Source organism: Anas platyrhynchos, chromosome 4, assembly GCF_047663525.1.
Source record: "Anas platyrhynchos isolate ZD024472 breed Pekin duck chromosome 4, IASCAAS_PekinDuck_T2T, whole genome shotgun sequence".
Lineage (NCBI taxonomy): Eukaryota > Metazoa > Chordata > Aves > Anseriformes > Anatidae > Anas > Anas platyrhynchos.
The window spans coordinates 50,406,574-50,429,698 of NC_092590.1; the positions used below are offsets into that span (position 1 = coordinate 50,406,574).

The following is a 23,125-nucleotide window of genomic DNA, read 5'->3' on the forward strand; positions in this document are numbered from 1 at the left end:
GGAAGCTGATATTAAACAGGAGTGAAAAAACTATGGTTCATTTCTTGGTTTCATATAGGGAATATTGTTCTTTAAGGTTTCTCTGTTTGAGTTAATGTTCCAAGTAAAACTTGCTTTGAAATTGTTTTGTTGCAGGCTCTTCTGCTGTGAGAAGCAAGGAGATTTCATAGAAACCATGTCCTGGAGCCCTTTTAATCAGGTAATACCACATTTTACTCGCAGCATTGAGTGCTTGCTCCCATAAATATTATTCTTGCTTTTCAAATACTGCTGTGCTCTTTACACTCCAGAATCTGGCCCCATACAAAACTTTTTAGTTTTCTGTTCCTCTTTGCTTCAGAGCCTAATCTCAGATTCATAAAATATTTGTAAATATTCATAAATATTTATTTGTAAATATAAAATAAGTGTAGTGCATCCACAGAAACTGCACATACGCAGAAAGCCTATCTGATGTAGTGTTAGCAGGAAGAATTCTAGAACTGCAAATACTTAATGGATTTTTAAGATACATATATGTATGTGCACACATATATAAATACATACACTTTTTTGTGCATACTTTGTCTAATATATGATTTCTTTGATAATGGTATGTCCCAACTGTGTTGTTAGAGATGAAAAATGTCTTTAACAAATTAAGACAATTTTAGGAAGTTGATTTACATTTGTATATTTGTGATAGTCTTATTTCATATTAGAGATACATGATAAGATGTCATTTTAACACCTTATTGCTGCTCTATTAAAAGTCCATCAAACCTTGGTTCTTTGCTCTAAAAACAGCAGAACAGAATACTTGCTTTGGTCTCCAGATCTGTCTTTGATGTATTTTTATATTTCTTTGGTATTTATAAATGTTTTTAGCTAATTGAGAAAGGCAAGTGAAACCACCTAGGACACCCAACTTTATTGAAAGACCGTGTTTAGGATCACATTACAAAATGCCTGAAGTTTGGCTGTTGGTGTGCACTGCGTCGCAGCTTTCTGCTCAGCAGTGCCCCATCCAGCGCCTGGGTGACAGGGAGCAATCAGAACTGGTTCTCCTGCAGAAGGAATCACTCTCACCAGCTCCTCACAGGTATGACCCACTATGGGGAGCCTGACCTTGCGCGTTTGTAAAACTGTCAGAAAGAACCTGGCTTGGAACTTCAGAGTACTAGATAAAATGGGAGAAAGAGATCCAGTTGGGTCCTGTAATTAGCCTAACTGCAAAATAGAGATTGTGCTGGTCCTTAAATTCACCACAGAAAATGGATGGCTTGCGAAGCACTCAGGTATGTTGTGGTGCACATAAACCCACAAGGAAATCAATGTGGTGGTTTTCAGGGTTTGAATAATGTACAATGAGTAAGGCCTGAGGTCACATAACTAACATCAGTGAGGGAAATAAAATGTCAAACAGACGTGTGTTAAGGGAACGGCACATAATACTGTGGAGGAAAGAAAGCATTAGCTTGGCATTTCTGAACTGTCAGTTGTGACTGACAATTTTAATGGATAATTATGTAGCTGGCATCTCAGCTTTCTGATTGTGGTCTTTCAAAAAAGTGGCTCTTGTGCAGTGTGCATGTGCCCAGTTACAGCGGGCTGATTGCAGCAGGCTGCTGTGTGTTTCCTCATTTCCTTGCGTACAGAAATGGTCTGGGTAATAACAGGCATTAGATTTCCACTTTCTTGGAAAATTGGTTTTGTTTTGTTTTGTTTCCTGCATGAGAAAAGTGGGTGCAGTTGGAGAACCGTTTTCTCTGGGGCAGCAGCGCGGCTCCACAGCCTGGCACAGGCTTGAATTAGTCAAAGGCTGCAGGTCTGGCTCTCTTACATGCTGCTATGAGGCAACTTGGGTTTAGGAGAACCAGTACTTGCTTTCTCATGTAGATGTGATGGATTCTGACAAGCAGCTCGACTTAAAATAGATGATTATTATGGTTAGGCTTTCATGCATTTATGCCAAAAACCTTCAGGTAGTTTGTGCTAGCTGGAGGCCAGTGGGCTCACTTTGGTCATTCATGAGTTTCCCATGAGTAGGAAATAGGACTTGTTATCCTAAAGGTCTGTCAGAACAGGACGATTTTCATTTGGATCCAGCTGTTCCTGTGTTACCCATCTCTAGCTGCAGGAGATAATCCTGAGCCTGGCAAATTTCAGTCCTCCTTTTGAGTACCGCAGGGGCGTTTCACCTTGGCTCCTTACAAAGACAAACCGCTTGTCGAGCTTTTGCCCCGTTTCCCCTTGGGGCTCTCTGTCCACGCGGGCTGTGCCGAGTTTTGTGGGGCCAGGGAGGGGGGGTCCCGCTCCTCAGCGGCGCTGCCGGAGGGGGAGCGGAGCGCGGCCGGGGCTCGCCCGCCTCAGGTGCAGCCCGGGGCCGAGCCGAGCCGAGCCGGGGTTCTGGGCCCCGCCGTGGGTGTGCGGGGCTGCGCCGAAGGCGGAGCCGCGCTCGGGGGCCGGTGCGGCTTTATTAGCGCCGCAGGTCGCGATGCGCGGCGCAGGCAGGGCGCAGCGAGCAACAGGAGGCGGCGCGGGCCCGCAGCGCCCAGCCCAGCCCAGCCCAGCCCAACCCGCCCGGCTGCCGCCGGGGGCCGGCCGAGGCGGGAGCCGGGGGCGAGAGGGGAAGGAGGGGAAGCGGCGCGGACAGCGAGGAGGCGGCCGGAGGGGGAAGAGCGCGCCGGGCGGCGGGCCGCCGGCTCGTGATGGTGCTCCTGCCCCTGTGGGTAGCGGCAGCCGCGCTCCTGGGGCTCCGCGCTGCAGCCGGCCGGCAGGTGAGTGGCGGCGGGGCGGCCAGCCGAGCCCTGCCCAGCCCAGCCGGGCGGCGGAGAGCCGGGGGACGCCGCCGGGCTCCGGCGCTTCGCTCCCCTCCCGGGCTCTGCCCGCACCCCGGGGTCCCTCCGGCAGCCCCGGCCCGGAGGGGCCGCTGGGGAGCGCTTCCTGCCCGCTCTGTCCCTTCTCTCGTCCCGAGCGCGGCTTTTCCCTTCCTCCGCCGTGCGCAGCGCGCTCCCCGGCTCTCCCCGGCTCTCCGGCAGCCAGCTCGGAGCGGAGCATCCCCAGCGCTGCAGAGAGCAGCTCGTCCCCTGCTCACCGGAGCTCCGGGGACAGCTCGCCGAGCCCCGGGCCCACGCCGAGCCCCGTCCCTGCTGTTGGCTTTCTCACTCCCCTGGCAAAGCGCCGAAGGAGAAGTGTCAACACGCCTGCCCTGCTGCCCCGCAGGACTTGTCCCCTGCAATGACCTTAAAGTCTTTTTTTGGCCACCAAACTTACTTGGCGGCACAGTAGATAGAATGGCTCATTCAGAATCAGGATTCCTTAGCTGCTCGATTTATGCTAAACTTATGAAGGGCTCTGTTAGTGTATTGGTGTAAACAGCTGTTTGTTCAGCTGAGGAAAAGTGCCATCCCTGAAAACCAAAAGTAGAATTGCAAAAAATGGTGCAATGCAAAGCAAATAATTTTTCAGCCTTCTAGAGCCATTCATCTGTCACGCGTTGCATTGTAATCACACTAACGACGTTGTGCATGTGTCTCTTCTCTTCTGCAGGCTAGTAAAGAGCAACAGATCCAAATAGGTAAGTCTTTTTAACTATTATTGCTGTTATTGAAAAAAATATGAAAAAAGTAAACTCAACAAACTAGTAGATTTTCTGAAGAAATGATCTGTATGCAGGCAAGCGTTCCCTTGTGTATCCCCACACCATTACCACCCAGGAGCATTTGTAGTTTCACACTGCTGTGGCATGACTTGAATTCGCATGCCTCTCATTACAAGCTTTTGCATCCCAATAACTCCATGCTTCCCTTTTTAAAAAGAAAACAACAAAAGTTCAGAATTGCAGCATGCTTAAACTAGTTCTCTGAATGCCATGGCGCTCTGGGTCAGACACTGTTTTCATTTCTGTCTTTCTGAATCAAGGAGGAAATGTCTACTCCATTTGGCCAGGGCAGTCCAAGTCTTTGTACCACTTTTCTTCTGTACTGGAAGCATTCAGCCTTTAGTTGGAAAAAATTTGTTTCATGCCGAGGTCTCTGTGTATTTTGTTGATGGCAGAGTGTGCTGGCTGCAAGCCCGATCGATGGTGGTAGTTGCTTTATAAACTGATACACACGTAAGGAAGCGTAGCATAGGCTTTGACATCCATGATGAATGAGGGTACTGAAATGAAACGTGCTCATCAGTGCCTGTGGGGTACTTCGTATTGCAATTTTAAGCCTGACTCTTTCATACAAACAAACAAACAAAAAACAAACAGGAAGCTTCATATAATTAGGAGCACGTGCATACAATGAAATTTCTGTAGATCTGTGTTGATTTAAACTAACAGATAATTTAGTGTTGTGTGGGATGGAAGAGGTTATGGAACGATGCCACAGTCAGCGTTCTCTCCAAGCGTCAGAGTGAGGGTGTACCATCACACCTGCCCTGTAGTTTCCCTGGTTGTGCAAGGAGCCTCTTCAGCATTTGGCCAGAGTTGTTGTCAAGCGCTAGTGTCTTTACAGCGCTCTGGAGCTTTTCAATGACAGGAGCGGTAGCCGTGGGAAGGGACCTTAGGCAATTCTATTTCCAGTTGCCATCAGACTTCCAATTTTGAGGATTCGTTTCAGGTTTTGATCTGAGGTTTTGCTCAGAAAAGAGTTTCAAGTATTTGTCTAAATTCTGGAGGTTTTGTCTCAATTTCAGTTCTGGCACCGTTTTCCTTACGGGCTTAGGTTGATTTCCACTGTGATCAGTGAATAATGGGAGTTGAGACAGTTAGGTACATTTAAACCTAGCTGGCAAACAAACTTTTTTTCCAGTGGTATGCTGATCCTGTGTTTTATTTCTGGTCGTTTCCATGAGAAATGGGTTGTATTTGAATTTCAGAAACCATAAGCTATACAGGAATGCATCTTTTAAATTATACAGTGCATCAGATGAAATTCTTTAACCTGGAAAAGTACTTTTTTCCCTTTGAGTCTTTTCTTTCTTTCACGGTCCCAGTGTTGCTGTAGTCTGGGAACCTTTGAGGCATGCAGGAACCACGGGAGAGAGGTGATGTTGCACAGCAGAGGATGAATCAGGCCCACAGACAAAGCTCCCCAGGGACAGGGACAGGGCTGCATGCTGCCAGTGGGACAGGGTCTGGGTGCAGCGGAGCCCATGCAGTTGATGTGATCTCACCCTCCTCTACCTGAGGAGGGGCAGCTGAAGATGGGGTGGACGTGTGCTGGAGAGTCTGTCTGCTCACAGATCCACAGGTCTGTGGACTCAAATGTCCCCTGGTGTGGTTCAGCATCACAGGGCCTCCTTAGGATGGATCTCAGTGTTGGCTGGTGCCTGGCAAGGGAGAGCTCGCTGTGTCTCCTTAGCACAACTGCCTGGCATCTTGGTGGCTTTTTGTCCAGTCCAGCATGGTGGAGAGTTCTGCGTCTTACCAAGACCAGGTTGCCTATGACTAGCACTGGCTTTTGAGCCATTGATAACGTTTTGCTGAGGGAAAATGTGTATTTTTGAAAGCAGAACTGTCTAGTAAACACAGACATTGGGATTTGTCCTCTGCTTTGTGTTTTTTAACTGTTAATATTTAAAGTAATGTTTTATCCTGTAAATTCTGATTGAAAAAGCATGGCCTACTCAGTTTAGAGGTTTAATGACTACAGTAAAACCTGCATTAGGATTGTCTCCAAATGGGCCGTCCTACTTTTAAGTCCCTATTAAGTGTCACTTTGCATTGGTGTTGTATATTTTGATTTGGCCCAGGGCTGGCTGCTGTCAGCAGCTAATCTTTTTTTGTAGCCTGGAAAGTCACTTAGGACAAATTAAAGCGTATAGGATTTTTTTTTTTTTAAGCTAGTACAGAATGTATTATATAGATAGGGAGTTACCCGAGCTTAATTAACTGCATTAATGCATAATGTACTGCAAATGCCTGGAAACTGTCAAGAGGAAACCTTACTGTTGTCACTGGTGAAATAGTAAGCCCTGAAGATGCTGGCACTCACGGTGGTGCTACCTCTTCACTTTTCGTGCCTCTCAGCCTCCCACACAGCAGAGCCTCAGCACTGTGCTGCTTTTGGAAGAAAACTCTCTGATGTCTAACCTGGAAAAAGCAGGGCCAGGCTGCCCTGGAGCCTGGATAAAAGAAGCTCACTGGTGTTGTGCCAAGGGACTTTGCTGTGAAAACATCGTGAAGAATTTCTTGAGTTGCCTGTATTCCTGGGACAAGTTGACAGGGAAGGAAAGGAATGAGGACACCAAAGAGAAGTGTATGCCATGTGAGCCTGGATTCTTGCAGTCCCTTGCTTTTATTCATCCAACTCGCAATGTCTAGCACCGATGTATGCTGCATAGCTTCATCCCTGTTTAAGTGCAAAATTGTGGGAAAATCCTCTAGAAGTCCATCCTCCCCCTTTGTCTGTCTTTTTATTTGGACATTTCTGCCACCTAAAGGCAGTCAAATACAGAGTGAACGATAGCTTGGGATTGATTCTGGTTGTTTGAAGAGAGGGACCAGAACAACTACTTCATTTCTGGAAACCACCAACCAAGGATGAAGGCAGAAAATGCTGATGGTGAAACCCCTGCTGGAATTGTCTGGTTTTGTTACGGCACCATCCTTTCTTGTTATTGAGCAGCACTTGGCTAAGTAACTGAAGCAGCTCTGTGCTCATCCCATTATGGTTATCTGTGGAATGGAAGGGTAATCTCTCAAAACACAGGAACTCATGACAGTCTTTTCACTTAAATACTGCCCTTTTAACTCCTGCAGTAGCAGGTAGTATTTTATGTCCTAGTGCTTCTGTTGGAAAGCTGAATGGTTTTGATGGTTTTGACATCCAGTCATCCGATTGCAACAAAGTTTTTGAATTGCATTCAGAAGATGAAGGCGCCATAATGCTCTTGAGGTGTTAGGTTAGCTCCAAGCTTTTTGCCAAGGTTGCTGATCTTCCTGACTCTACAACCCATGTTCAGATGGATCCTCCAAAAGAAAAGGGAGCTCTGGAAGCTGATGGTTGCTGTCTCATCATCATCTTGTCAGTCTGGGCGAGTCTGGGTCTTGTCATGCAGCCCAGTGTTATCAGGAGTTCCTGCACATTTGTTTCCTTGTGCAGTGCCCAGCCACAGCATCATCTTTGCCAAAACAGTTGTGCTTTTGATATAATTTTGTGGGTTTATGAATTGCTATTTGTGATTGAAATATATCCTAGCAATGTGATGTGGCAGGTAGTTACTGAACATAGCAATTCATCTCATTGCCACAGCACAGAAAATGTTTGGAAAAAAAATTATGCTGCCAGCACTTGAGTTAGTGGACCTGAATTCACAGGTAATGGGTGAAGGAGCTCCTACAATCAGAAAATTACTTCCTTTGGCACCTGGTCCTCTGCAGTGCAAAAGGCTGGAACATGGAGAGTCCAGTTATCTACGCTTATTTGCATTCAGTGTGAGCAAAAACCCCATCTGAATAATGAACGTTAAATGGCATTTCAGTATTTGTTAAAAGAAGAGAAGAAGTCATGTCTTCAAAGTTGTGTAGCTGAGTCTAGACATGGAAATAATTTGTCTGGAGTTTCAGAAATTCCTGCTTTTTTGCTGATTCCACTGATTTCTATTTAGACTATGCTTTTGAAATCTTGCTTAAGTGGATATTTATGAATTTGGAATTCTGCTGTTGACATCCAAATGCACAATTTTTGATCAATGTACTTCAAAAATATTTTGCCAAAAATTGCTCTTCCAAATACAGTTGATTAAAAAAAAAAAAGGGCTTTGAACCTCAATTATCCAACAGTTTTACAGTGCAGAGACAACTACTGTGAGCCAGTGGTGTTAATTCTTCAGTTTCATGTGTATTTGGGGGAAAAAATTATGGATAGACTTCTTCAGAGGCATTCTCTAACTAATTATGTTTTGGCACACAATGAAAGAATGTGATGTTCTTTCACAAGTGTTTCCTTTCAATTTAAACATTGTGCAACTGGAACAGCAGTTAAAAGCCAGATGAAAAAAGGAAGAAAACTTGAGGTTAAGTGCTTTTTCTGTTTCTCTGTGTTCTTCTCCAGTCATTCCTGTAAATTCTGAATTAGCAGTAGAGAGTGACTGAAATTTTAGCAAAGGAAGGGGAACACCTACAGCTGGCGTAGAGTTTCCTAAGACCATAGAGTCTGTGGAAAAAAGAGTAATAGAAGTCAGTGGAGGATTTTAGATGTCTTCAGTCATGTCACATTTAATTTTAATTGCCTTTGAACAAAAAGCATTTCTTTTTCTAGCTTTGCGTTTAGAGACTCTGGACAGGGCTTTTGCTGACTCAAAAGCTTGACAATTCTTATTTTCCACCCTTTGTTCCTACCTTCTTGTGGCTAGCTGTCTGTTCTTGTTATTAGCAAAAATATCTTTTTCTATTTTTTTTTTTTTTTTTGTGCCCCTGCAAGAAGAAATCTGTGGATACTGCTGCAAGATGTGCAAAGCAACTTCTGAATTGTACAGTGAACAAAGAATTTGATCACTGGAACTGTGGTCTCTGGCTTTGTATGCCCTACTTTGAGAAGGGGGGAAAAGGAAGAAAAACTGTGAAGAATCTCAGTGAGGTAAAAGCAGTAATGTCAGTCTGTGAATGAAATCTCATCACTGAAGCTCAGGGAGTGTGAGGATCTGGATTTTAGCTTTGACCCAGTTAGGATATACAACCCAGCAGCTCTGTCTCCTGCTCTTGGCCTGATGTCTAATTAATAAAAAATGAGTGTAGAGTTTTAATTCGGTACCATCTCTAAGGAGGAGGGTTAGCAAGCCCGACTCAGTATTCCCAGTGATTAAAATGGGAATTATCCTAAGGATAATATCCTAATTAGGATACCAGTTTTAGAACCTAATCTTGTAGGTGTATGGCAAAAAAAAAAAAAGGCTGAGTTCACTGCTACTGAGAAACACACCGGTACTGCTAGCAGTGGGACACAGAGTAAATTTTCAGAACAAGAAACTTAAAAAATGATAAAGAACTTTCGTCTCACCTGGGATATAGTATTTGTGTTATATAAAGATTCTCGTAGCACAGAAAGTTAGATGTTATACCTTCCACTGTAACTACACATTATTTTTCTGTCAAGTCCCTCAGTAACTGGAACAAAAGGAAACTGGAGAAAAAACAGCCATATGAAGCTATTGGAAATGTTTTCCTACAAAAGTCTCTTAAAATAAGCAGCCACTGCTTCTGGGAGAGATGAATTAGGTACTGAGCTCTTTATCTATTTTCAGTTCAAGTGCAATTCACTCTGGGAATGGAGAAAATTTAATTCATTTTGTTATATTTATTGGAGGAATTCTCAGTGGTACTTTGTGGTACCCTCTGAGCTACTCAATCCTGGAGTTCTTTAATACAAAAGGTATCAGTAGTACCACTCTAATACTGCTTTAGCTGCTTCTCTCAGGAGAAGATGATCTAGGGAATAATTCTGTCCTGAATGTCTTTTTCACTCTCACATAGTATAATAAAACGTAGTAAGACTTCAGCTTTGGTGCAGCTTTCAGCAACATTTTGGTCCACAGCTTGGCCTGGCCTGGGAATGTGTCTCCTTCTCCTTTTACAGGATGAAAATTGGACACCGAATATCCTGATTAATCCCAGGTTACAAAGGTCTCACAGAAAAGATAAACTTGTTTTACAGTGGTGTAAAATTACCTTAGGGCAATGGGAAACGTGTGTGTGTCCCCTGATGCATGATAAGCGATAACAGCAGAAGACCTTTCTCTGACCAAAAGAGATTTCTCTTAAGCACTAAGAATGCTATTTTCAGGATGATGTGGGTAAGGGACTACACAGAAAGACAGAAAGGGGCTTTTTTCCCCCCTTTTTTTCATAAGTATTGTATTCACATATATTATATGCATGTAGGCAAATTCAGAACCCAGTGGAAAGTTTACAAGTCAGCTACTGTTGCTGCTAATTAGATAGGAATCTTGATTCGACCTGTAGTAATCAGGCCAAAATGATAGGAGAGTGATCAGAGGTAATTACAGCAATGCCCTGTCCTTGGAAACATACCCTGTGTTTAGGGCACATTGCCTTAGCTGAGGGTCATGCCCTTGAGCTACTATAGTATTACCTCAGGATTTCTTTAGGCAGACGACAGGAGTTGTTCTGCTGTTTTTATAGCTTTTGTGTATTGCAGGAAGATGCAAGATGTAGATAGAAATTTGTAACTTAAAAAAAAAAAAAGCTCATCTGCTGCTTTTGAACTCCATTGCTCAAGTTATGCAAAGAGGAAGGGCAATAGCAAGTTGCTGGGTACGGAGATTTATTAGAGGAGATCTACAGAGGGAAAAGTTGCTGCTTTTACTACTGCTGACTGATATAATTTATCGGCAATATGTGATACCTACTGGATTCTTGTTTGTGTTCCAATTTTCTGGGACTGCATAGATGTGTACATGAATTGCAGTTATACACCAAACATGCCCCTTGATTTTGAGTATCTTAACAGAGGTGTCAATGCAGGGGCAAACAAGTCCGTTTAAGGTGTGTGATGGAGTTGCAGAGAATTTCTTACAAGAGATTTCAAAAGGGTTGCTGCCTCTTCTTTGGCTGTTAAGCAAACCTAAACCCCATGACAATCCCCAGATAAATATAAGTGAATATTTCAGGGTTTTCTCTGCAAGTTTTATGAAAATAGAGTCATGAAAGACCTGCTTCTTAAGAATTTGGCATATGGAGGATATTTTGCATGCGCTTAATGTGTATCCTAGCATCTGTGGTGTGTGTTTATTTGAGGTGTGTACCTGGGCACAGCTCCTTGTGTTCATCCACCTTGGCATGGTCCATGTGCTTTTCCTAAGGTTGAAATGTCCTTCCTGTCTAATGATCACTGTGATAACATGATGATCTGTAAATACACTTCTTTCTTACATCTCCTCTGTGTGTTTATGTGATAGTGCAAAGCATTTTTGTGATAACAATTAATGTGTTACAAGCCTTAAAGGCGTTGCTGTAAGGTACCCAAGTGAAGATCTTATAAGCTCGAGCGTGGTAAATAAAGAGAGCAGCATGCGTATTTTCCATTTGCCTACGTTAGATTGGTTGGTTTATATCCAGACTAACTATCTAGCACATCATCTAATGCACATTGGTGTGGTGGCATTGGCTCCCGTTGTTTTAAAAATTATGCAAAGGTTTGTATTGGTCTCCAGCTGAACCTGTCAGTGGTGTGCTTTAGAGTAGCTCTAACAGCAATCCTAAATTGGGAATACTGGAAGTGGAGGTAGGAGTAGGAGGGATCCAACATGCACTACATTTGATGTTAGGCCTAAAAACTCAGTAGTTGTATGTTGTATAATAAATTGGCTGTTGCTGGAGTGTTTTCTGCTCGAGTGTTACCCATGGCAGTCTGACTAACAGCTTGTTGCATCCTTGCATCACTCTTTGCTCTATTGACATACACTTCTGCAGCTCTGCATTCAGTCTTAAGGCTTGTTCCATGTTCTTGTTCTAATTTTAGTTTGTTTTGGGGTATTTCTCTTGGCAGAATTACCAAAAAGCAGACCAAGACCGTATGGGTTAGTGATTCCAATTAGTACCAATGCAGATGGAAGCTATATCTCCAATATACTCTCTGCAAGCCATCAAAGAAGATCAACGCGGGAGGTATCCCAAAGCCCCAAACAGCTGTATTTTAACGTCACTGCATTTGGAAGGGAATTCCATCTCCGGCTGAAACCCAACACTCATTTAGTGGCTCCCGAGGCGGTAGTGGAGTGGTATGAAGACTCTGTGGAAACTGGAAATGGAAACGATGCTGGTAACACGAGTCAGACTAGAACTGCTACAGAGAGGTTATGGAAAAGAGAGCCACTGTGGACCAACTGCGCATACGTGGGAGACATAACTGACATCCCCGGAGCTTCTGTTGCAATTAGCAATTGTGATGGTCTGGTAAGGCTTCTTCAATGGTGTTCATGTCAGGTGTTTTAGCACTTTGCACATAGCTTTTATTGCTTTTGAGTACACAGCACTAATGATACCATTTTAAAAGCTTCCTTTCTTAAATTCCTTAGAAAATGCCTCAGTATACATTTATGCATATAGTCTTTTGTTTTACTCTGGGATAATTGCTTGGAGTTTGAGTGAAGTCCATAATGTTGGCGCGATGAGAGAGAAAATAAATCAAACCTGCTATTTGTTGGTTTTCCTTTTTACTTTAATGAGGTGTTACGAATGGGAAAATGAATAATGAAGGTATTTTAACATTTAAAATAAGATCTTTTGGTGAGCTAGCATAGAATCTGGTGTCGAAATCATCACTGTTTACTTCTTGGGCAGCAAATTTGCATGCTGCCCTGTAGCCCAAGAATAGCAACAGATTTAAATTTGAAAGGGCTTATTAATAAAATAAACATCCTTTTTTTTTTTTTTTTTAACATGCAGTTCTGTTTTTCTCTGAAGGTATCATGAGAATCAACTGGTTCACATCTATAAATGTTTTGTTCTCAAAACTGTGCTGGCCTGACTGCCGCATTAGTTAAAAACGCGTGATATTTGATTGTGGCTTCAGCAGATGCAATGACTGGCTTGGTACACAAATCCCATATTGAAAGACTGGGAATATATTGAGTACACATACCATTCGTTAATTCAATCATGCGGTAAAGAAAGCTAACAATACTTACCTTGTACTCTTTAAGTAGCAGGAGCAATGGTGGAACATGACTGCAACATCCAGGAAGATTAATGTAGTGGTTACTCTACTGCTATTCAGGAGAGGAATCATATGAACAAGTCTGCAACAAGAATCCCTTCTTGGAACTAGGTTTCCCCCTTCCTGTCACATGCCAGAGCTGTTAATGATTTGATTCCATTTTATGATAAGTGCTGGCTAGCAAAGCTCCCACCTTCTGCAGTGTGCCTCTGCTGCACATAATTTATTTCAGGTAAAGCACTCACTGTATGAGCATCCACATAAATGTCTTAAACTCCTGATTCAACACTTAGGGCTATGCACAACCAAAACTCCCTGACTTTCCTTACTTGAAGAAAAACAAAACAAAACTGGTGGTATTTACATCTGAGGTTATCAGCTACTGGCAGTTTTTTTTTTTTGTTTTTGTTTTTGTTTTTTTTTGTGGAATCTGTTGACAGTGTGCTGTGTTTACAGAGATCATGCAGACATCTGCCTGGACAGATAAAGCCTCAGATGCAGCTCTCATGATGAATGAGACCATTGGCCCGAGAGCTGTATTTTAGCAGTAATCCTGAATGAAGTTCTTGCGTTAAGTGACAGAGCACTTTAAGACAACAAATCGGATTAAATGGAATTAGATAAAGGGGTACAGCAACATCGGCAGAGATCGCCATGTGGCTGACAAGCTGCTTTGTGGCGTGCTTTCAGTTAACTGAAATGAGGTAGTTACTGTCTTCACAAACCTCCACATATTTAAGAAGCAGCTAACGGGTACCAAAAGGATCCTAAATAAAGAACAGGAGGTTTCTGAGTTGTGTGTCATATTGCCACAGCACCCAGGAGAAGCCCCTCAGGTGCTTTCCAATGTATTAGGAACTGAACTAGGAGAAAATGTGCTTTTTGTTGAGGAGGAGTGTGTGTAAATGCTCCTGACTCTCTGTTGTTTCTTTTCATCTCAACCCAAGCTGTCCTGTACAGTCTTTGTGGGGCTTCTTCAAGCCCCTGAGCCACCCACCACACAGCAGGGTTGGAAACCACCATCAGAGCACAGACATGGTGAGTTGTCTGTGGCAAACTGTGTTGCTAGGACTGCTCCCTGACCTGCCTGCTTATGCACCCCTCTTGCCAGGACCAGACCTCAGCTGCCACTTGAGCTGCTGTGCTGCATTTCACGTTGCTGCTAAGGGGCTGCTGGGCTGGCAGAGAGCTGCTGCAGTGGCTTTACTGCTCCCTGTTTTGGGCAACTGTAATGAGAACAGATCATGTACTGGAAAGTATCTTTTTTGGAGAGCTTTTGCTTGCTTCCTTCACCTAGCTGTTGTCGCAGTCTTTAGGAGCTCTAAGCAAGTGCGTGTGAAATAAATAATCCTCAAGATTGATGGGATTTCTGTTGGCTTTTTTTCTCCCACCAGCTCCAAGGTTAGCAGAAATAGCTTGAAGTTAGCATTTCTGGCTTCTCTGCTGCTGTACTATGCCTCTCTCAACCAAGCTAGAATATTTGATCCTCAGTGTATCCTGAAGATGTGAAGGGTGAGATGATATGGCTTAACAGAAACTGGAACAACAGTGAGAAATTCTAGGGCCATGTGTCTATTTGAAAGATTTATTTTCGACTTCAGAGGAATTTAGATGCTTGCCAGTGTAGCCAGCTAGGTTGTTACCTTTTGGGAAAAAGGAATCACTGTGGTTGCAATTCACTTGGTGTGTAGCTTATAAAGCAAGTTCATTATCAACAGTGACAGATGAAGAGCACTTGGCTTGCCACCAGTTAGCAAAAGCCCCGATAAATTTTATTTCGTGCGTGAGGAGATTTTTAATTATGGCTCTTAAGACACTTGCTTATAGTTGGGCAAAATTATGTATTGCATTAACCTATACTCATAAAGAGTGCTCAGTTTCATATTGTTTAGGGTTTGCTGTCAGCACTAGCTGTGTGAGGTTATGAGGAACACAGCAGTGCTCAATTTTTATTCCTTGATTGCAAATACACAGAATTATTGGCATTTACACCAGTAGAGCAAGGTTTTGTCCATGTCTCTTCCTGAATCTAAACTTAGGTTTAAAAACCAAGATACATGAACACTTTTGTTATGAAGCAGTTTACATATCTGCTTTTGCAGTAAAAGTCATCTGCATGCCATAAGTTTTGCAAATTCCTATCTTCACATCTGTTTAATATCCCTTGAAAATAACTTTGTTACAAAAATCACATGCATGTGCGTGCACTTGTCATAGCAAAAGAACACTTAATTAGTCATGTAGAAGCTGCCCTTCGTTTTCATTACTGCATTTAAAAAAATGTGTTAGTGAGTAACTGACAAATGTTATGAAATGTGACTGACAAAGTATGATAATAAAAGAAACCCTGCGAAGTAGCACTTCTTAATTTCCATCGGTAAAACTCAGGATGGATGGCTTTGTAAAGCTCATTCGAACTTTGATGTTGTAAGGGCAGTGCTGTGCTTAAGAAAGCTGGTGTTTCCTCGTGTTTCTAGGGTGTATTTCTCCAGTTATTTTCATCAGAATAGCAGTACTTGTTGTCAAACTATGTATAGAGTTTGTCAAATATTTGCCCTAGTTGTAGCAAGACTTGTAACTGAGTTGCAGACATCAAGCAAAATCATCCTTCCCAGAGTCTAGACAGCACCTGGAGGAGTCCTGGCTTGTCTCAGGTCAGGAGGACTGTGTAGTTTGTAGCTCACTGCAGTAATTTCATCTCTTCTGTATGAAGCTTGCTCTGCAGTGGCAGCCTTTTGAAGTTAAGATGGTGCTGTTGTAGTGCAGCACTGGTGATCTGGCACTGGGAAGGGAAGAGTGTTGATGAAAAACCTAATGCTTTTTCTAGTTTACTCTTATGTCATTCTGACATTCATCAGCTGAAAATAACAGCACCCTTTGGCTCTGTGGGCTTGAGAAACTGAAGCCTGTGATCTCTTATCAGAGAAGGGTAAAAGAAGAAAAGCTCTTAATAACTTTGATCTGCAGATGATGAAATCAGTTTCACAGGCAGCAGCCTAGACTTAAGTCCACTTGTTGATCCTTTGCCTTTTCTTTATTTGGCTTTGGCTTAGTAAATGTGCAGAGGCAGAACGTGTTGCAGCGCTGGAAGGATGTACCACCACAGGGACTTGGCAGGGCCAGGAAGAAGGCTCCATTTACCCAAACAGCACTTGTGGGGTGTGTCTCCTTCCCTCACACATTCACAGTTCTTCAATTCTTGCATTCCTGTTTTTCATTCTGTCTCCTGCCTGCTTTTCCTTCCTTTCAGTGCCTGTACAACATGTCACCTCAGTGCTCTTCTGTCTGTCCCATCAGGCACGGATTTAGCAAGAGAAGCCAGGGTTATAAAGGGTTATGGCCAGCTCACCTGCACAAGTCTCACGGCCCCTTCCTATGAGCTGCATCTTCTCTTCTGTCCTCCTTATAAAGATCAGATTGTGCACAGTCACAAACAACTTCGTATATTCCAGTCAGCTTGACAGGCAGCATTAATGGTGCCTTCTCATCTGGATAACTGTGTGAATGGGTTTTGTGTGTCTCTGTACTAATTTAACTGTTTAATGTATACACCCAAGCAGAGTAGCTGAAGTTAATCTGCTCCCAGGTGAGCATACACAGGGCAGCCTTCTGGTGTCTGATTTACATGGTAAGTTTCCTGTTCTAAGATGCTACAAAGGCTTAAGGGTTTTGAGTAGTTAACTGCTCAAGAGTTACTGAAGTTTCTGGCATTGTAATTTTGTTGCTAAGGAAGTATGTTTCTAGAGCAGCATGTGGTTTAGAAAAGTGGGAAAATAATTGCAAGATGTTAAAGCAGGTGGAAGTAAATCAGTTCAAAGCAGATTTCACACAAGGCAGTTTCACATATTGCTTGTGCCTGGTACAGTGCTGCTGTGGAAAATGCAGAAAATGATGAGCTTCAAACAACCACTACAGATGTTTGAGACTGTAAATAAGGAGAATACAGCAGAATTTATGTTTAGAAATAAGAAAGCAGAGACTTCTAAGTAAGTCTCTGCCTTTTGTTTTAAAGAACTACTTGAATTTCTCAATTAGCTTTCTTCCTTTTGTAACAAAATCCTAACAGCTGTTGGTATGTGATGCATTAGATTGCACTTACACTATAGGATCTGTCTTTATGGACATATGTCTACTTGTTTAAGTTGTAATCTAGCTTATATTTTCATTATGTAATGCCAGAAAAGTGTGAATGTCTTCCTTTTGTTACTTGAGCATTAAGCTTACTTGCTTTAAATGAAAGGGCCAGACCCAGTATGCTAGATTTTTGATTGTTGACTACCAAGCAAAATCTGACTTGCTTTATCAGTCAGCCTTCAGGTCCAGGGCTGCATACGCTCATTTGAAAGAATGACTGTTTGCAAATGGGAGGTCTTCAGTAGTCTACCTGTCTTTTCAAGTGCAGCTGTTGAACAGGGGGAATCCTTAAAGACAGGCAAACTGTCAGGATCTGTCATTATTTGTGACAGATGATTCCTCGCTTATTGTCATCCCTTTTTTGTGAGGATGTCAAAGCATGAAGGAACTTGTATATGTCTTTGATTTGTAACAGCTTCAATACTTTTATGCAAGTTTATGTTTAGCTGTTGATATTTTGGGAGTCTCAGTATATCCTGAGAGTTTGGTTTTGAATATTTGACATTACAATCCCCTAGCACAGATCTCTTGAAAGGAGGAACAACTTAAATGTTAGTCTTTAACTTTGTGCCTGAATTTCACCCTTCATGAAAGGAAGCTAATGAGAGTTTCCTACCCTCAGTGGTTTTGGCATTCTTTATGTTACTGGTTATAAAGTGTTTGAAGTGTTTGAATGGAAGAATGTGCAGAGATGCACACAGTTGGTTTCCTTTGGCAAATGTGCTGGAGATATTCAGGCTAGAGAGACTTGCACAAAGACTTAAGTCTCATTCAGGGAAACCCATAAAATATGCATAAGTTAAGGCAGGTGGTTAAGTGCATAATTAGATCTAAGCAGTTTCAGTGTTTTGATTTGTTTCAAATGCTTTTTATTACCCATTGTTCCACCAAGTCTTGAGTAAAGGCAGGTTTCTTGTTCACGTATTGGCACTAATGTATTGTTTCAACATGATTTCCGCCACACTGGTAAGGTTACGTTACTAAATGAAGAACTGGCTTTCTAGGAGCTGGTGATCCTTTACTCTCAGCATATTAGAAAAGCATTTTGGAGGCAAATGAATTACTGAGGAGCATCTGGTTACAGCATGTGGGAAGTTCTTCTGCTTAATACCAGTGTCTTTAAGAAGGATGTTATTAGGGACCCATCATCAAGCAGGGCTGTGTTTGCTGCTGGGATCATGGGAGCGCCTTGAGAGCAGAGCCTCAGCACGATGGCAGTGAGCACGTGGTGGGAGGCGTGGGTGTGGGTGCTCTCGGGAGGGTCAGGATGCGTCCCCAGGCCCCTCGAGGTCTCTCCTAGCAGTCTCTCCTCTCTGAGGGCAGCAGGGGAAGTTGTGCACTTCCTCTGTGGCTGAGTGGACATCTGGCAATCCAGCACCTTCTGGGAGCACGAAACACAGGGAAACAAAATAAACAGCTACAGGGAGATGGAACCGTGCGCTGCTCCGTGCAGACGGCAGCAGTGTCAGCCCAACTTCATGTTTTTACATTCGTGCTACCTGCTGTATCGCCTGCTTCCCACAGTAATTACATCCCTGCCGTGAACTCCCTTGACCTGCCATGCCTGTTCTTACCACTTACATTTTGCTGTACTTGGCAGCCCTGCAGACTTATTAACTGGGCTTGATACGTTGCAGCTGCCTCTTCGGATTGACGGCCGTGGTCTGGTAGCCTCGGTCAGTCCTCCCAGGCTGGGTCAGTCGCCGTCAGGCTGGGCTTGGAGCTCGTCCCTGTCACCCCTCCAGTACGCAGCACTTCCCAGAGGCTGATGCAGCCTTTTCAGACACAGTAATCCCCAGTAAAAAAAATTTCTCAGAGTTTAGAAACTTGGAAAAATGCAGTGCCATCATGTTGTCCATCCAGGATTTAAGGCTTCTTGCATAAAACACTGAGGGTAGGAGTATAGAGAAGGGAAGTGATAGTGATGGAAGTAAAATGTTGATGTAGTGCCAAATAGTAGTGTGGAAGATTTGTTATATTCCTAGTTTGTGTCTCCTTGAGGCTGTTGCTCAAAACAAGCTGGTACTTCATCCTTACCACGTGTAATGTAGTCAGAATTTATGCTGGTGTTTTCTCAAGCTCCATTCACTTCTTGTTTGATTTTACAAGTTTTTCTAATGGGGTTGGATTTGGGCCAATGATGGGTTTGCCTCTGCCTCACACATAGGATCTGACTCAGCCCATGTGTGTCCTCTCCCGTCTTACAGGTGGCCCATTCTTGCTTAGAACAAATTCCCTTTTCCCATGCAAGACGTACCTTTTCCTTCTTCCAAAGCCCTCAACAGAACTCACTTTTGTGAACTTTCTTCTGTGGCAGGAAAATGCCAAATAAGTGCCTGTATTGTCCTCAGGATGATAGATACTGTAGGTAGATGCATGAATCGCTGGGAGAGCATCTGCAAAAAGAGACGGAACCAGATGAGAGAGTGGGGAGGAGACCTGAGGCTTTCCAAGCACCAGGAATCCCTCTCCGCCTCCCCTCCCTGTACATTGGGACTGTTACCTCAGCCTAATACCAAAGTAAAATTAAACCCGAGTAAAATGAAAGCTCTTTTTTTTTCGGAGGTGCAAGGCTAATTAACCTCTTTGCTTCAGCAGGTAGTTTTGGAAGCTCATGCCAACTTCCTGCCTGCCTGTCCGAGGATGGTGAAATGGGGAAACCTCCATGCTCTGTGCTTACTGTACATAGTAAAAAGGGTTGTGCTCAGAGTTTCCACTTTGTTGTATGCTTCATGTTTTCAGGGCTGATTCACCCACTAAGTCCTTCTCTGAAATGATCATTTTCCTATGGGTTGCAGTTCTCTCTCCCTGTTGTTCCAAGAATTGCGTGGTCATAGGAAAAACTGAATCGACATACAGTAGTATTGCTATGGACTTAATGCAGATCGAGTTAGGCCAGGATATAAGGAGCTGCACAAATATCTTTCATGGCACGGAAATATGCGATCAGTTTGGGTAATAGGTTTTCCAAATGGAAAGAGATGTCGTGTGTTTTTAAAATGGAGCACAAAAGCGAAAGGCCCGGCAGTCTCACTGACCTGAAGAAATCCCTCCTACAAGAGCTGTTTTCCTCCTGTGTGGAAAGGGGCAGAAGCACCCCTATCTGCTTCCTCCGCCCTCTGCAAAAGGTGCTGAGAAGAATCCCCCGTAAGAAAAAAAAAATGGGAGTGTGGGCAGATTAGGTTAAAAACAAAATGAGAAAAAAAAACACTGAATTATATTACACATCCCCTGGTCCCTGTCTGTCCAACTGATGATGCAGCAGAGAGAACTGCTGCCGTGACAAAGAGAGAGGGGACTGCAGAGGGATCACAGATCTCTTGGGCTTTGGAGGATGAATCAGAACCTTAAAAAAACATTTCTTCTGAGAAAGGGGATCATAGACAAATTTGAGTTTTTTTGTTGTTTTTTTTTTTTTTTTTTTTTTTTTTCCCATCTCCTGTAGCCTTCTCCTGTGTGATTTCTTAGTTGGAGAAGGAAAGAGCAAGATCTGGGACTGTAGGCAGACCTGAGTGGAATAGTTGAAGGTTACCTTTGAAGTAACCCAGTCCTCCCCCTCATCACTTTAACTGCAGTCATTCCGTGCTCAGAATGAGGCCTCGCGATTCCTGACAAAACACTGGGCCACTGATACCTACGTGGTTCCTACAGAGCCCAAGCCAGGGTCCATGTGCAGCACCGCTGTCATATGGACACTGGTATTAGTGGCAGCAGTGTACTTTACACTGCTATTTCTTTTTTCCAAGGGTCTTGACAGCCTTCTGTATGAGCTATCCAAAGCTTAAATGCTTGAAGTTCCTTCTTCAGCTATGCCATGGTGTGAGTGATGCTTGAGCAGGAAAAAGGGGAAGAAAAACCCAGTGCTCACTTAAAAACAGCCAACTTTACAAAGCTGTCTGCTTTAATGGAACTTAAGGTTATTTTTGATTGAGAAAGGAGCTTTCTTGTACTTACCAGCACGTCCTTCTGAAAAGGAATGCATTTATGAATCTTTCCACATTATTAGCCAGGTAAAACATGCCTGAATACATCAGCTAATGCTATATGTATTTGGCTTCAGTGTAGTCCATTCAGCCACACTAACAAGTTCAAGATAGAAGTTTTAAACTGTGTTTAAACCTACTAGGTAATGTTGTGTGTGCCTCTGTCTTAATTCTAAAGGACCGTCCCAGCCTGCTTTGATTAAAATCATTTTATATGTTACTAAGATCCTGGGCTTCATTACATGTTTTTTACATTGAACACAAGCATTACATCACAAGCATGCTTCCTAGACTTCTTGTGGGAGAAACTTCATTGCTTTATCAGAAAAGATCCTATTTTAAGTACAAATATATTGCTCAATTTCCGTTCCCATCTTTTGGTGCTTTAATTGTTCTTGAATTCCTTCCCCACTCAATTCCTCTGCCCTGTTCCAGTAAGGCTGTGGGGTCTGCTTTGTGCCTTCTGCTTACTTCCAGCTTCCTTACTGGGGTGTTTGAGGGTGGATGTGTGGGCACGTGCTTGCAGATGCGCATGTATGAATATTTTAGAGAGAAAAACCTTTTTGATATTTGAGGGCAGCGTAGCAGTAAAACTTGGGAATAACCTTTATTATCTTAGTTTATTAGTTTATTTTTGAATGTTTCCATGTGGCATATTAAGGGAAGGAAGTCTGTCTAAAATATATTTTAATTCTGTGTGTACCCGTCTGGAGGTGCTGCATGTGTTATAAAGGAGAATGACTGGGTTCTTATCATCTGTCTTTACTTACTCTTCGTTGCAGTGATAGAGTGGCTCACAGAGACGAGAAAGCGGTTAAGGTATGAAAGGGATGCTTGTTTGTGACTATGAATATGTGAAAACAAACATTTCCCATGCATAATTTGGACAGTTCTGAGTTTATATGCCAACAGTGTGTCCCTACAGAACAGTTATGGTTTTACAGCCCTTCTTGAGCTAAACTTGACAGAAAATAAATTTTGCTAAACTGCTCCTTTGCCCTTACATTTAGAGTATGCGTATACTAGCATTTTTTTGGTATGCGTGCTATGCAGAGGGGGAAAAAAAAAAGGAAAGTTGCCATTATTTTTGTATAATTAAACAAAAACAGTCTCCCTTCATTTCACCCTCAGAATACCACTGAGTCTGCTCTTGAGTCTGGACTTCCCGTGACTCTGCAGAGACCAGGTGGAGCGTGTGTGGGTGCTGAGCACCTCATACCGGAGGAAGCAGTGGGTGTGATGGAGGTGGCCTCACCAGCGCTGACTTTGGCATTGCATCAGTGTCAGGGTCCTCAACTCCTCGTTTTGAGTTTCCTCAACACAGCATTTGCTTTTCTAAATAACCTGTTTTGTGAGTAGCAACCAAGTGAGATTCAGTGCTCGTTTCATCAGTGTTTATTCCATGAGTATCGATCACTCTAGTAAATAAACTTTTGCTGTCATTTGTGATTAGCTTGTGTATAGCTGAAAAGTGAGGTTGGGTTGAGACTTACTTGTGCTGCTTCCAGATATGGCAAGAGGTTCACTTAAGCTTTCAGGGTTTAGCCGTGGCTTGCTTTAGCATCCCAAAAGAGACTTTCTAGCCTCCTCAGTACCAGTAGTGATGGAAGGGTACTGTAGGATGCATGCTTGGGTAGTCTTCCCATGCCATCTGCTACTTTCTGTGACAGAGCAGGACTCAGGGACACATCCCCTCACTGCGGGGAGGTGCAGCCAAATGACCCAAGTGCTGCAGTGGGAGCCTTTAGCTGCTGGAGCGTGCTGCTGCTATCAGAGGCACTGCCATTAGGAACGACTCATACTTTGCTCACAAAATGAGATAGCTGGGAAACTATGATGATCCTTTATGGTGTGTGTGCAATTCAGGGTGGAAACAAGGAGTATAACAGGCAAGGGCTGCGCATGCATGTTCACAGACACCACTGCATGCGTGTCTTGCAGCACCTTTATGGAAATAATCCTATGTAAAGAATACCTTTCCATCAGCACCCCTGTGCTGGCAGATTGTGATGTCCTGATGATGGCCTTGTGCAGGCTCTGTGTTTCAGGGACTGCTTGCTCACCTGTGGTATTTTCTTCCTACTGGACTAAAATAATTCCTTGGCACACCAGGCTTCTTTGGGAGCAGTAATCTGCAAATGGCAGGAATTACTGTCCAGGCACTTTTTTTTTTCTTTTTTTTTTTTTTCCCAGAATTGACAATAAATTCTAATAAATAACTAAATTAGGTCAAAATGATATTTTTGCCTCTGTATTTCATGTCACCTCAGGGCAGAGGTGGTTAGATGACTTCTGTATTATTTTTCCTGACCCAGAGCTTGACACAGAGACCTGAGGGCCAAGGTTGTCTGAGGT

The 23,125-nt window shown here is 43.2% G+C and overlaps 1 protein-coding gene across 9 annotated transcripts in view; it reads left to right on the forward strand.

Moving 5' to 3' along the window:
* Positions 1-23,125, forward strand: part of ADAMTS3 (ADAM metallopeptidase with thrombospondin type 1 motif 3) — a 158,338-nt gene that overhangs the window by 31,897 nt on the left and 103,316 nt on the right. For 7 of the 9 annotated variants that reach the window (XM_072037577.1, XM_072037576.1, XM_027457034.3 and 4 more), the window contains 3 exons: positions 136-199; positions 3,532-3,559; positions 11,484-11,890. In XM_072037577.1, the coding sequence (XP_071893678.1) occupies positions 136-199; positions 3,532-3,559; positions 11,484-11,890 (499 nt within the window). Of the gene's footprint in view, positions 1-135; positions 200-2,472; positions 2,760-3,531; positions 3,560-11,483; positions 11,891-23,125 lie in introns of those variants that run through there. The other 2 variants (XM_027457039.3, XM_072037583.1) reach the window with 2 other exon arrangements.